The following is a 14,930-nucleotide window of genomic DNA, read 5'->3' as shown; positions in this document are numbered from 1 at the left end:
TCGGAGGGAGGAGCAGCTGGGAGGCGGTAGCGGGCGGCCAATGTGCGAGGGCACGGGGTACAGAAGGAAAAAGGGGGCGGGCCACGGGGGAGCAGCGGCGGGAAGCGGGGAGCGGGGGAGGCACAGAGGGCAGGGGTGCAAAAGTAGCACCTAACAAAATGCAGTAAACAGTAAACAAACAAGTTACAAGAACAAATGCACAGTTGAGGAGAGAAAAAAGGTTAGCAGTGCAGAGGGGAAAAAACCGTTACCAGGGGCACACCAGCGGCGAACCGTCGGCAGCGGCGGCAGAGTGGGGCAGAGACTCGGTCCTCCAGGAGGAGACGTGGGGAGTGACCTGGGGTCAGGTCACCAAAGCAGAGCCCTGCTGGGCCAAAGAAAGAAGGAACAAGAGAACCTCAGAAAGAGGGGCAGAAAGGGGATCCACAGCCTTTGCTGTGCACCATGCCACAAACATATTCCATCTGCAGGCGTATACAGTCTTAGTGGCAGGACACCTGGCTGCCAAGATTACATCACAGACTTCGGGCGGCAAGTCAAATGCTGTCAACTGCCGCCGCTCAATCTCCACACAAGGAGGCAGAGGCTGGACAGGTTCGGGTGGAGGACCGTTCCTGAAGAGGCAATCAGATTGGAGGATCGATGGCCATGTTGAGCAGCTCAGGATACCAGACTCTTCGTGCCCAATCCAGAGTCACAAGAATGACTTGGGCCCGGTTGCGCTTGATCTTCTTCAGTACTCTAGGCAGAAGTGGTATAGGCGGAAAGGCGTATAGAAGACCGCAACTCCACTCAAGACGAAAAGCATCACCCAGCGAGTGCCGCCTTGGTAAATCCAACGTGCAGAACTGCTGACATTGCGCGTTTTCGGTGGCGAATAGATATCACCAAGGCTCTCCCCACTGCAGAAAGAGACCTTGCACCACCTCCAAGTGAAGACTCCATTCATGATCCATCATGCACCTGGGGCCGAGTTAGTCTGCCCTGGAGTTCAGTGAACCTGCCAGGTGTTGATCCACCAGAGATATGCCTTGATGTTCCAGCCATGTCCAGAGGCGCAGAGCCTCCTGACATAGGGTCCACGACCCCACCCCGCCGGGTTTGTTGCAGTACACATGGCGGTGGTGTTGTCCATGAACACCTGCACTACTCTTCCCCGGACAGAGGGAAGGAACGCCTTTAGTATAAGACGGATCGCCCGAAGCTCCAGAAGTTTAATGTGGAGCTCTGACTCTGCCGGAGATCAGAGGCCTCTGATATCTGCCCTGATATCTGCCTCTCCCATGTGGCCATCCCCATCCCAGAAGGGATGCGTCTGTCACCACTGTGTGATCTGGTTGGGGAAGGGAGAGAGATCTGCCTTTGGCCCAATCCTGGTTTGTGAGCCACCACTGCAATTGTTGTGCAGTGCCCGCCGGGATCTGGACACAATCAGACACATTCCCCTGATGCTGCGCCCACTGAAACTTCAGATCCCACTGCAGAGCCCCCATATGCCACCTGCATGATCGACAAGTAGGATGCAGGAAGCCATGAGGCCCAGCAGCCTCAGGGTCATCCTGACCGAAACCCGGGATAGAGGCTGAAAGATCAGAATCATAGCCCGAATATTCCGGACTCGCTGTTCGGGAGGATAAACCCGAAACTGTGTCGTGTACAGAACCGCTCCGATGAAATGGAGCTTCTGAGAGGGTATCTGATGCAACTTCGGCACGTTGATGGAGAACCCCAGCAAATGCAGGAGGTCGGCCGTAGTCTGGAGGTGGGAGACAACTGCTCGGTTCGAGCCCGCCTTCAATAACCAGTCATTGAGATAGGGGGAAGACTGGAAGCACTTTCGTGAACACCTGAGGGGCGCTTGTAAGGCCACAGGGGAGCGCGGGAAACTGAAAGTGCTCGTGGCCTACCGTAAACCTTAGATAACGCTGATGGGACGGCAGGACGGGGATGTGAAAATAAGCGTCCTGCACGTCCAACACTACCAAACAGTCTCCAGGGTCGAGGGCAGACAAGACCTGAGCAAGCGTCAAAATTCTGAACTACTCCTTCCGGAGGAAACAGTTGACGTTCCTGAGATCCAAGATAGGACGCAGGCCTTTGTCCTTCTTGGGCACCAGAAAGTAGTGGGAATAGCAACCACAACCTATTTCTGGGGCAGAAACGCGCTTGATGGTTCCCCTTGGCCAAGAGGGACGAAACTTCCTGTTGAAGAAGGGCCAGGTGATCCTCCGACATGCGATGGTACTGAGGTGGCATGGAGGGAGGGGTAGTCTCAAAGGGTGGGGAGTAGCCCCTTCGGACTATCTGCAGAACCCACCTGTCCGTTGTGATGGTGCGCCAGTGGGGGAGGTGATGGCGAACCCTGCCGCCCACTGGCATTTGGTGGCCTTGGAAGGTCAGACTAGGAGGGTTTGTAGTCTGATGCAGAGGGGGCTGCGGTGGACTGGCCCGCTCGCTGGCACCCAGAACCACTCCAGTGGTTCCCACGTACCCGGAGGCGCTGGGGCTGAACAGCCTGCGCCGGCCTGTGGCTCTGAGCAGGACGTAGTGGAGCACCCCTTCCGTAACCACAAAAGAGGCGAAAGGCAGACTGCGCAGGGCGGGTGGTAGAGTGGCCTAAGGACCTAGCCGTAGCCCGAGAGTCCTTAAAGCGCTCTAGAGCATTGTCTGCCTTGTCAGAGAAAAGGTGACGGCCATCCTAAGTGTGGATTGGCCATCCCTGAAAAAAACAGTCTAACCCAACCAGGCGTAGCGCCGAAGGGCTACTGACGTGGCAATCGTCCTGCCAAGTGCGTCAGCCGTTTCCAGCCCACAGCGGATGGTAAACTTCGCTGCGTCTCTTCCCTCAGCTACTGCACGGGAGAGCACGGCCCTGACCTCATCCGGGCACTGAGGCAGCACTTGCGCCACTGTATCCCACACAGAGTGGGAATAATGGCCCAATAGACATGCAGTGTTTACCGACCGCAGTCCCAAGCTGGAGGAAGAAAACATCTTCTTCCTAAGTTGACCCAGCTTCTTGGACTCCCTATCAGGTGGACCTGTAGGGAAGGCGCCTTTAGATGTAGAGGATTGGGCCACTAAGCTCTCAGGGGTAGGTTGTTGGGAGAGAAAAGTGGCCTCGCCCGGGCTGGGTGGTGGCGCCTGGCAACCATCCTATCCACAGGTGCCCGTGTCGTGCCTGGACCAGGTGCCCAAAAGGATGTCCGTTAGGGCTTCATTGAACGGCAGCAGGGGCTCAGAGGAGCTCGCTGACAGCTGAAGCACCTCTGTCAGGAGGTTAGTCCTGACTGCCACCTTAGGAAGTTCGAGGTGGAGAGCCTCGGCCACCCTACGCAACACCACTGCGTATGACGCTCCCTCCTCTGTAGCCACGGTAGGAGGAGACAACATGCTTAGGTCTGGGGAGGTATCCAGACCACTGGCATACCCCAGTTCCTCTCTCCAGTCCGGCTCTGACTCCAGCTGGTCTGTCAACGGGCCACAAGAACCCTCCCAGTCTTCCTCACCCTCCTCTGGCTGCCAATCTGGCTGAAAATGGCCAGGGTGGAACACAGGGACAAAGGACCCATCTGCGCCTGATCCGGCATCGGTCGACACCGGTCCGGCTCCATGCCCACATCGGGGTGGAAGCAGTGGTCGGTGCCGGCTGGGGGTCCAGCCGGCGTCTGCTGCGGATGTGCTGCTGGTGGAATCGGCACCTGTGGAGGTGTAACGAGGTCGACCTGCACCGATCCAGGCCTGGATCCAAGGGGGCCCTGCGGTACTGGATCCGCTGGCGTCAAAGGCCCAGGGCCCCCAACCGAGTCCGCGGGGTCCGAAGGCACGCCAGCTGAATCTGGCTGCCCAAATATGGCATGCATCGCTTCGTTAAATTTACGAAGCTGTGCAGGGGTCAATCCTGGTCCCGGGGAGGGAGGGAAGGCCAGTGTCGACCCTGAAGGCTCCGCACGCGGAGGTGCACCACCCGCACCCTGCGTCGCATCGCCAGACGGTCATGGGGAAGTCGAAGAGCGGCGATGCTTCTTCGACTTCTTCTTGTGCTTCGACTTACCTGACCTTGAGTGCGAAGACTTAGACGATGAGTGGTGGTGATGGCTCTGCGATCGGTCCCGCGAACTCCCTCGCGACTGGGATCTTGAGCGACGCAAAGCCGACTGCCGGGCTTCGAGGGATTTCGGGACCGCTCCCTCAAAAACTTCGGGCTATGGTTCAGCAATAGGAGCACGACTTGGGGTCGTGGTCGCGATCCAGGCAGTAGAGGCACACGGGGTGCGGATCAGTTACCGACATCACTTGGGTACAGGAACCGCAGGCCTTGAAACCGGGCAACGCTTGTGCACCAGGAGTTGACAAAAGTCGCAAACACTCAATCAAAAAAATGACTGGGGCACCGCTATCTCCGGATCTGCGCTTGCTGGTGCGGAAAAAGAAAGCACTGAAGTCAGCGGGCGAGGGCAGCATCTAAGTAACTTCCGCTACGTCAATCCGGCGACCATGATGCCGACGACGGAGTTGACCGCCGCCACCTACCGACACACAGGGGTACTGCGGACGAAAACCTTTCCGGATCCAGTCAGACGCCTGGGGGATATTGTAAGGTAAGGAATCTATAACGGTTTCTTTCAGATACTACCATTAGTACATTTGGTGAGTTTTCTCAAACAAAAGGCTCAAACTGCCGACGGAGCTGACAGATGCTGAGCTGCAAAAAATGACTGTTCCTTCTCACAACTATGGTATCTGAATCAGCACTTAATAGCACGCTGCTATGCACCTAAAAACGGGCACTGTGAAAAAAAGGGAGCAGACACTCCAGAAACCACTGCAGTCATCATTTGAAATAAATGCAGGTATTATCACACAGTAGTAATGACTACAATGTGAAAAAACTTGAAAATGCTTTTCTGCAGGGACGTCTACCTTTGACTTCCACCAGCTCCATTGGCGACAGTGCTCACCGAATTCGGCCTACAGGGGTGGAATAGGTGGATTCAATGCTAAGATTATGGTACTCTAAAAGAGAGAAAAAAGATGTACTTCTATCAGGAAAGGGGAAGGAAGAGTGTTAATTAAAATTCACATCAAAATCTGGCTACCACTCACTGTAGCTCCTGGCAGTCTGTGCTAATATCCTTTTTGCAGTCCTCCATCTTGGCTTGAATAAACCGTCTTGATTATAGAAATTTAAATCACATAAAATGGAGGAGCGTTTTAATGACAAACAGGGCAGCCATCAGTTTGCAATCAGCTCTGTTTTCAAAGTGCTTATCTGTGATTCGACTTATTAACAACTTGCCCAAACAGGGTCATTTCCAAAGGAACATAGCCATTTGGATCATGACTAATAGGTTCTGCATGACATAGTAACTGCTGGTACGATTCACGATTTTCTGCATGCTATTGCAATACTGCAGCTTTAATTAAATAAGGGCAGATGCAAAGAAGAGCTGACAAGGAGGAAAGATCGATGATCAAGACTATTGATAAAACAAAACACCTTTTACAGCACACTATGGTGTGCAACTGTCAAGTACAGTATGCAAGAATGTAAAGTTATACAAAAAGAAATTAGCAGTATCATTAATTAAAAAATCATGGCATCGGATTTACTTTATTAACTTACCAGCCAGCCTTTTCCAGTGGTCAGCTTCAAAACACCACCACCTGGCTTGAGCTTCTGTCCGTAGCAAGCAACATTTGGATCCTCAAGAAACCTTTGCGCTCTGATGTCATAAAACAGCATTGAACCCTGGCCAGTGCCCACAGTTATTATGTGTTCATAGAAGCTAACTGATCGGATACCTGTTAACAAAACAAAAAAAGCCACACGTGCAACCATTAAATATACATGTTCACTAACTGCAAAAATAAATTAGTCTAGTCTACCTTTTCAATATATCATGTGCTGCATACACGTTAAATACCTTTACTTTGGACTGTCCCCATCCGGCTTCCTAAGCAACCACAGTAACAAGACCGCCCTCCTCACTAACAGATGACGTCTGCACCCTCCTCGACAGAGGCTAGACTGCAGCCCACATCCTCCTGGACCTCTCATCGCCTTCGACACAGTCTCCCACAACACCCTATGCACAAGACTCAACAACGCCAGCATCAACGATAAAGCCCTGGAACGGATCCACCCCTTCCTCACCAGCCGAACATGGAGTCAGACTACCACCGTTCCACTCTGGACCCACAGAGATCAGCTGCGGAGTGCCTCAGGGCTCCTCCCTGAGCCCCACACTCTTCAACATCTACATGGCCCTGCTTACAGCCATCGACAGGAACCACAAACTCAGACACCCAGCTGATCTTCGCCCTCCCCAACGGACCAACAGTCGCCAAAAACAACTTCCACCACAGGATGAAGGCTGTTGCCACTTGGGTGAAGGACAGCTGCATCAAGCTAAACTCAGAAGACCGAAGTCCTCTTCCTGGACTCCACCTCCTCCGCCTGGGACGACTCCTGGTGGCCCGCAGATCTTGGATCCCCACCCCACCTCCCCAAGACCCAGAGACCACGCACAAAATCTCGGAATCATCTTGGACTCCTTGCTCACCATGAACCGCCAGAACAACGCGGTCTCCTCAACCTGCTTTCACACGCTACCCCTGCTCCGAAAGGTCTTGAAGTGGATCCCCACCGATTCCAGAAAGACGGTCACCCACACACTCATCAGAAGAAGACTACTACTACTGCAACGCACTCTACGCTGGCATCACTGAGAAACTCCTCCAAAAAATTATGAACGCTCCGACAGACTCATCCTCAATATCCCCCGCCGCAGTATCACCACCAGCAACCTGATAGACCTTCACTGGCTCCCAGTCAACAAATGAATCACCTTCAAGCTCCTCACACACGCCTACCAAGCCCTACACAATGTGAGACCTGCAAAACCTCAACCATCGCCTCGCATTCCACACCCACCAGAGACATCTGCTTTGCCCAACTGGTCCTGGCTGCCGTCCAACGTATCCACGGCCGGGGGAAGATCCATCTCCTACCTCGTAGCAAACACCTGGAAGGATTAGTTACTTACCTGTAATCCTAGTTCTCTTCCAGGGGTATCCTCATCAAAGTCATAAGCATTAGAATATTCCCGCCCATGCGCGGGACCCCGGAAACAATATATTATATGTGCCCCACATATATATAGACATATATATATAAATATATATATATAAAAATAAGCAATTGCAGCCAAATAAAACAATAGAGCTGGAATATGCCGTGAAGAGTTTCCACCATACAGTGTATTTTGCATTAGAAACATGAGAAACAACACCAATGCTTGTTTAGAAACTGTTTTAATGCTTAGAAAACAGTAGAAATTCTCATAACACACTGTAAGCATATACAGCTCCCAGGCTGCATTGCAAATTCCCAGTCTAAAAAGACTGAAAAGCTAACCTGTAGCTGAATGTACTAAAACTGACGCTGTGCCTTTAGGGCACCTCTGCCTCTAGCTTCCCATCATGCCTCAGGGGTTACAGTTAGGTCAGTTGTTCTTTCCGGCTCCTTCAGGAAGGACCCTGGATACACAGCTCCACACTTTTCTGCCTTTTTCAGTCAGAAAATCTTCTATAGAACAATTTTTTGATTTACTTTGACTTTTCACATCAGGGTCAAGTAAATAGCTGCTTAGCAGTCGATTTTTTGTGAGGTTTTCCTGTCAGGATGCCCTCATTATTTGATGATTGCCCTGCTTGTGGCCACAAGAAGGCAAGAACAGACTCTCATGAGGTCTGTATTTTATGTTTGCCAGAGGATCATGATCCTAAAGACTGTTCACATTGTAAAAATCTGTCTGACAGGACTCCTAAAGACAGAGAGAGGAACAGGCTCTTTGGTCTGGCCCAGAGATCCATGAGAGGAAGAGTTCAAAGAGACCCAGAACTCCCTCCAAAGGCAAGTCAGAGCGTCCATCAACCTCAGCGCCGGGCTCGGCGCTGAAAAAACGACAGCTGATGGACAGTTCGAGAGAAAAAGCTCCGTCGACGTCGGGACCGGCGTCGATGAGGGAGTCGTTGTCGAAAAGTTCACCGACGACGAAGAAAGCTCCGCCGTCGTCAACTAGGCGACGATCGGCGTCGAGAGAAGCCACGAGATCGCCGTCGACGAGAAGATCGGCGTCAAGATTTAAATCACCTCCGCCGTCGTCAACCAGGCGACGATCGGCGTCGAGGCACAGATCACACCCGCCGTCGTCTCAACGTCGACAGGCTTCTAAGAGTGTGACACCTCCGCCGACGTCTCCACGGAGGCGCTCGGCGTCGAGGAGTAGGAGCCCCCCTCGGACGCTCGGCGTCGAGGAAGGGATCGTCATCGACGGCACGTCGGCGCTCGACGTCGCATGTCAGGTCAACGTCGAGGGCATCGTCGACGACAGGACAACGTCGATTGACTTCTCCGTCGCCGACAGACCAAGGTCGGTCGACGTCGAGACCTCCGTCGACGGCAGGGCAACGCCGTTCGACGTCGAGACCTAATGCTTATGACTATTGATGAGGATCCCCTGGAAGAGAATCCTCTCTGCCTCTCCACCTCAGCCAATCACCATCACTGCCCAAATTCAGGAAGGACCTCAATACCTGGTTCTTTGACTGACCTAAAGTGCCTTCAACAGATCAGCCACCTCTAGCGCCTTGAGACTCTTACGAGTGAGTAGTCGTGCTATATAAGTAACTTGACTGATTGCTTAGACAGAATGCAAAAAGGAATGGTTATTGAGGAGACCATATATAGAGCATTCAGTAAGCAAATTCAATCCTATGCCCCTTCTTATAAAGAATTCTGTAGGCTCAAATACATGCAAAGGCAGGCAACATGACATATGCGCAAGACTACGGAATGACGAAGCCGCTATTTAATTTTTTTTATTTATCGTTCGAGAATTGAGGAGGCCACTTGGAGTGGTACAGTAAATAAAAAAAAGAACACACTTCTCTTGCGCGAAATACTTTTTTTTTTTTTACTAACCAGAGCGCAGCCTGGCAGCAATAATGAGGTGAGGGCAGCAAAGTGAAGTCGCTGGTGGAGTAACCGTAGAGCTTGAGGGCAGGGTTTGGGGGATGAGCTTGAGGCCAAGGTTTGGGGGAGAGGAATAAAAAAAGGCTGGTTAGGGGATACAATGTGGGTTAAGAAGGAAAGAGCAAGTGGAGGAAGCAATGGACGAGGTGGGAATGGGAGGCTAGTATTTGTGCTGTTTAATGCCTTATTCTGGTGACACATTTTTAGTCTTTTGGAAAGCTTAGTCACTCCCTTCAACACATGTTTTGATGTAAGTGCAACTACTGCTGTTTAAGTGGCTAGACACCGTTTCCTGTGCTCCATCCTATTGTAAGCGCAACTTTATCTGGGATATTGTTCATACACTTCTAGATAACCTGGGCAGGCTGATCCAGTAAAAATTACTTAGCTCACATATCTTTACAGCACAGCTCATATGTTTTATTTACAACAATAAAGGTTTTCTCTCCAGGCTTGGGAAGGTTGTCTACTCACTTCAATATATATTGATTTCGATGTTCTTATATGTTACACAGTTACTACTAGTTGGCACTTGATGGATATTTCATTAACATGTATGTTGCTTCAGGGGCTTCACATGCAACTCCACCACTGCAGGTTGTTAGCACAGGGTGGGCTAGAGAGCCTATTGGCTCTCCCCTGGTGGGTTGGGTTTGATTTGTTTGATGGTGTATATGCTCTCCCTTGGCTCTTTTATTTACATTCCTAATTTCTTTTACTTTCCCATCAATTTCTCCATGTATTTCCGCCTGGACGGTTTCTCAATCACAAACTAATTTCTATGCTGTGGTTGCATGCCATTTGTATGCCACAGCTCTGCATGGCTTTTTCACTGAAAAGACTGCAGAGATCCTTACTCTAATAACTACACCATGACTTTATGACAGTCAAAACAATGCCAAACACTGAAAGTGCTCTCATTGAATACAAAGGGCGTGAACCACCCAGTCAAAAGAAACAAAACAATTGATTATTGTCAGACTCCGATGGGACCTTAGTCTCCTTCAGGACTTCGGGACAATATACTTGGCCCAGAGCAGCAGTTAACTTCAAATATACATGGCTCAATGATTGTTTCAGCTTCCTCACTCATCAAAAGAAAAATGGGAACATTGCTTTGATTTCTAAAAAGTTTAATATTACTCCTACACTATACCAACTCGATAATCTTGGTAGATGGCAGATTATCTGGGCAAAGAAAGAGGATACTGAAATCTATATCTATACATTAAGCAATGATGATCCTGTTTTCTGGTCTTCTATGTATAAAAGTATTGTCGGGCTTGCCACACAACACTGGTATATTACTAGGGTGGGACTTTGGTCTCCCAATAGATGGGAATCTAGACAAAGTCAAACTTGAAATCCAGACCCACTAAATCTCACACCTAACTTTTGAACTTGTGCAATTCACACATCCTGATAGGTTTACGGATAATCTGTACTCCCACCAGAAGTGAATACACCTTTTAATCACGATCCCACAGTTCTTACTCAAGGAACGACTATGTTTTAGTAGAGAATCAGCTCCTTCAACAAACTCTTTTTCCTAAAATTGAACAAATAACATGTGACCATGCCTGTTATTTCACAAGCGCTGAAACTATGTACTCCTTCACCTCCTTTGTAACAATAGAGAATGAAATATATCACTGATAATGAGGGGCTAAGACAGATGATAAAGTTGGATATCAATCATATACATTCTAATAACAAAGGATACCTCCCCCAAACCTTTCTTGCAAGCTTATAGCCACCATTAGAGGCTGTATGATTAATGCAATCGCTCTGGTTTAATTTATTATGCATAGTTGATTAAAACCATTGCAACGCATATTACAGAATTATTAAAACATAATTATTTAAAACCATTAAAATAAGTCATAAAATAGGAAGTTCCTTACAATTTACACAAAAAAAACTCAATAAGACTGGTCGAAACACACTTTTTACACTGAGTGGTGAGCAGTACTGAACCCCTTATTAGGTTGTTCCCGTCCTGTTAAGCCATGTACTATTTTTGCCACAAGCGTTTTGCTTTACACAAGGATGACCCTCTGGTACTGGACAGACATGTGCAATAAATATGTCCTTCGGTCCTATTGTCCATCTGTTAATCGGCCTGAGTCTGTAGTATTATCCACCAATTTTGGCAGTTTTGGCATTTTTTGCTCGGCCATTGTCAGAAATTTCACAAATCTACAGTTTAGATTGGTGTTTAACGGATTTAGGCAGGCAAGCACCGCTTGCCTTCTGGTGCTGATCCCTTTTTGCTTAAGTTGATATTTAAGAAGCAGTTGGCGTGCTTGTTGAAACTCTTCACATGAGCAGATTACGTGAAGAATGTCCCCATTCTTGGAATTACATAGCCTGCAGGTTTCATTTCAGTCTTTCCTCAGCCATGGCGGTAGGTGCTCTGGGCTTGGCAGAATCCCTGGTCTGCACTTTAAAAGGTTCATTTTTGTAGCTTTCGGGTAACCCTGGTTGAAGTATATTTGTGGTGTTAGCGATTTGTAGGAATTTAGGGTCATCCATGCATGCGATCTTTTTAAGAATAGTGCCTTATCTTCCAGAAAGGAGAGTGATTTAACATTTTTCCAGACTAGTTTTTTGAAAGTGCTGTGACCAAGTTGTGTACCCCAGAGCACTGAGAGTTTAGTGGCTTCCAAGGCTGCTTGAAGGTAATTTCTTGCCTCAGAAGCATCCCTGCTTTGTATGTCCTGCCATAGTAGAGAGTTTAGTGTATCTGTAGTGGCACTTCTAAGTTTGTGCCAACAAATGATGTATGCCCCTTACCTGGCTAGATCTTGCTTTTGCAGGGCGAACTCTAGTCTTATTTGAGCCGGAGATGTGTAAAGAGGGAGCGAGAACATTGTTCTATAAGCTTTAACCTGTGTGCTATCCAGGTATTTGGAATCTCTTCCCGGCATAGCCTCGCTGCCATAGGTAATCGAGGGAAGCAGCTTCGCCTGGATTACCTTCAAGAACGGGGTCAGAGTCGGACCCATCAGTTGGGTTGCCAGATTTTATCATCATCAAGGCGCTCAATGAGCCTCTCCTCCTTATTTCCTGCTTCTGGTGCGCTCTGGTGGAATGGGCCCTCAGGCCTTCAGGAGGCTGCTTCTTTGCCAAGGCATAACAGATTTTTATACAGAGGATAACCCAACGCGAGATGGCCCTCTTTTTAACAGCACGCCCCTTATTTGCTCCCACATACCCTTTAAAGAGTTGGTCATCCACCAGGAACACTTTAGTGCGGTCAAGGTAGAACGATAATGCTCTTTTTGGGTCTAGACGTGGAGACGCTCCTCTTCTTTGGAAGGGTGCACAGGTGCATAGAAAGTGGGTAGAGTAATGGACTGTCCTAGATAGAAGAGAGTTACAACCTTGGACAAAAAGAATGCCCTAGTTCTTAGTACCACTTTGTCCGGAAAGACAGTTAGGTAAGGAGGCTGTGATGACAGTGCCTGCAGTTCGCTCGCCCTCCTGGCAGAGGTAATCACCACCAAAAAAGCGGTTTTGATAGTGAGCAACTGTAGAGGGCAGTTGTGCAGCGGCTTAAACAGTGCGCACATCAAGAAATGACCAAATTACGGTCCTAATGTGGCATACGAAAAGGAGAAGGGGGAAACAAGTGGGTTAACCCCTTCCAAAACCTCTGCACCAGAGGAGACTTAAAAAGTGAAAGGCTGATCTGGCAGCCAAAGAAAAGCATAGAGGGCCGAAAGGTAGCCCTTCAAAGTGCCCAGAGCAGAGCCCTGCTGGGCTATGGAAAGGATAAACAAGAGAATATCGGCCAGAGAAGCAGCTAAGGGGTCAATAAACCGTTCTGTGCAATATTTACAAAATGTGTTCCATTGGCAGGCGTATACCGATTTCGTGGAGGAACGCTTAGCTGCCAGAACAACTCTGCAGACTTTCGGGAGGAAGGTCAAAAGTAGTCAACTGTTGCTACTCAATCTCCATGCAAGTAGTAGTAGGGTGGAGGACCCTCCGCTGCTGCTGCGACAGAAGATCCTCCAAAGGGGAAGCCTGAACGGAGGATAGATACTCATAGCCAGAAGCTCGGGATACCAAACTCTACGTGCCCAATCTGCAGCCACAAGAATAACTTGTGCCCAGTTGCTCCTGATCTTCTTGAGCACTCTGAGCAGGAGTGGTATGGGCGGTAAGGCGTACAGGAGGCCTGAGCTCCACTCACGATGAAGTGTCGCTGAGCGAGAGCTGCCTTGGAAACTCCAACGTGCAAAACTGCTGACATTGCGTATTCTCTCCGGAGGCGAATAGATCTAACCAAGGCTCTCCCCACCGCTGAAAGAGACTTTGTACCACCTACGGATGGAGATGCCACTTGTGATCTGCAAAGCACCTTCAGCTGAGTTGGTCTGCTCTAGCGTTCGTAGAACTGGCTATATGTTGAACCGGATCACTGACAGAATATCGACAGTCACAATATCGAGATGACACAATATCGAGGTAAAAATATCGACTGCCAAAATATCGACTACCTATCTACAAACAGGTAAGTACAAAAATATCGACTCCAAAATATCGAGTGTAAAAAATATAGACTGTCAAAATATCGAATTTTTTAAATGTCTTAAAATTAATTTAAAAGTAATATAATGATAAATAAAATTATTTTTAACTTATTTAAAATACTTAAATAAACGTAACATTAAAAAATAATTAATATAACTTAAAAAAATTGTATTTATGTTTAATACATATATATATATATATATATATACATAGTATTAACAAAACATATACAATATTTTTACCATAGGATAGCAAGAGGTTTAAATTCACTGTAACAACTCCAGTGAGTGCAAAAGAAGAGAAAGCGTTGGATAGCGTAAGGGTAGAAATTACTATTCCCACTCCAGAGAGTGCAACAGTAGGGAAAGCGTTGGATAGCGTAGGGGATAAAGTTACTATTCCCACTCCAGAGAGTGCAACAGTAGGGAAAGAGTTGGATAGCGTAGGGGTAAAAATTACTATTACCACTCCAGCAAGTGCAACAGTAGGGAAAGCGTTGGACAGCGTAGGGGTAAAAATTACTATTCCCACTCCAGAGAGTGCAACAGTAGGGAAAGCGTTGGATAGCATGGGGGTAAAAATTACTATTCCCACTCCAGAGAGTGCAACAGTAGGGAAAACGTTGGATAGCGTAGGGGTGAAAATTACTATTCCCACTCCAGAGAGTGCAACAGTAGGGAAAGCGTTGGATAGCGTAGGGGTAAAAATTACTATTCCCACTCCAGAGAGTGCAACAGTAGGGAAAGCGTTGGATAGCGTAGAGGTAAAAATTACTATTCCCACTCCAGAGAGTGGAACAGTAGGGAAAGCGTTGGATAGCGTAGCGGTAAAAATTACTATTCCCACTCCATAGAGTGCAACAGTAGGGAAAGCGTTGGGAAGCGTAGGGGTAAAATTTACTATTCCCACTCCAGAGAGTGCAACAGTAGGGAAAGAGTTGGATAGCGTAGGGGTAAAAATTACTATTCTCACTCCAGCGAGTGCAACAGTAGGGAAAGAGTTGGACAGCGTATGGGTGAAAATTACTATTCCAACTCCAGAGAGTGCAACAGTAGGGAAAGTGTTGGATAGCGTAGGGGTAAAAATTACTATTCCAACTCCACTGAGTGCAATAGTTGGGAAAGTAAATACTACATATATAAATATAAATAACATAAATAGTAATACCAATTACAAATTAATTAAAATATTTTACAATTGTATAAAAAATATTAAATAATTATTTCTAAATACAAATTAAAAATATTTAATTATAAAAATTACCTACTAATACTAATTAATTACCTATTAACAATTAAATCACAATTTAAAAATTAATCAATTAATTGTAATTACCAATTATATTTTA

The 14,930-nt window shown here is 48.0% G+C and overlaps 1 protein-coding gene across 1 annotated transcript in view; it reads right to left on the bottom strand.

Moving 5' to 3' along the window:
• DCAF12 (DDB1 and CUL4 associated factor 12) overlaps positions 1–14,930 on the bottom strand; it is a 306,661-nt gene that overhangs the window by 68,655 nt on the left and 223,076 nt on the right. The window contains exon 8 of the mRNA XM_078674716.1: positions 5,627–5,805. Within this exon, the coding sequence (XP_078530842.1) occupies positions 5,627–5,805 (179 nt within the window). The remainder of the gene's footprint in view (positions 1–5,626; positions 5,806–14,930) is intronic.

Source organism: Lissotriton helveticus, chromosome 2_1, assembly GCF_964261635.1.
Source record: "Lissotriton helveticus chromosome 2_1, aLisHel1.1, whole genome shotgun sequence".
NCBI classification, from domain to species: Eukaryota; Metazoa; Chordata; class Amphibia; order Caudata; family Salamandridae; genus Lissotriton; species Lissotriton helveticus.
The sequence above is the reverse complement of the archived record's forward strand: the minus strand, read 5'-3'. Positions and strand labels throughout refer to the sequence as shown.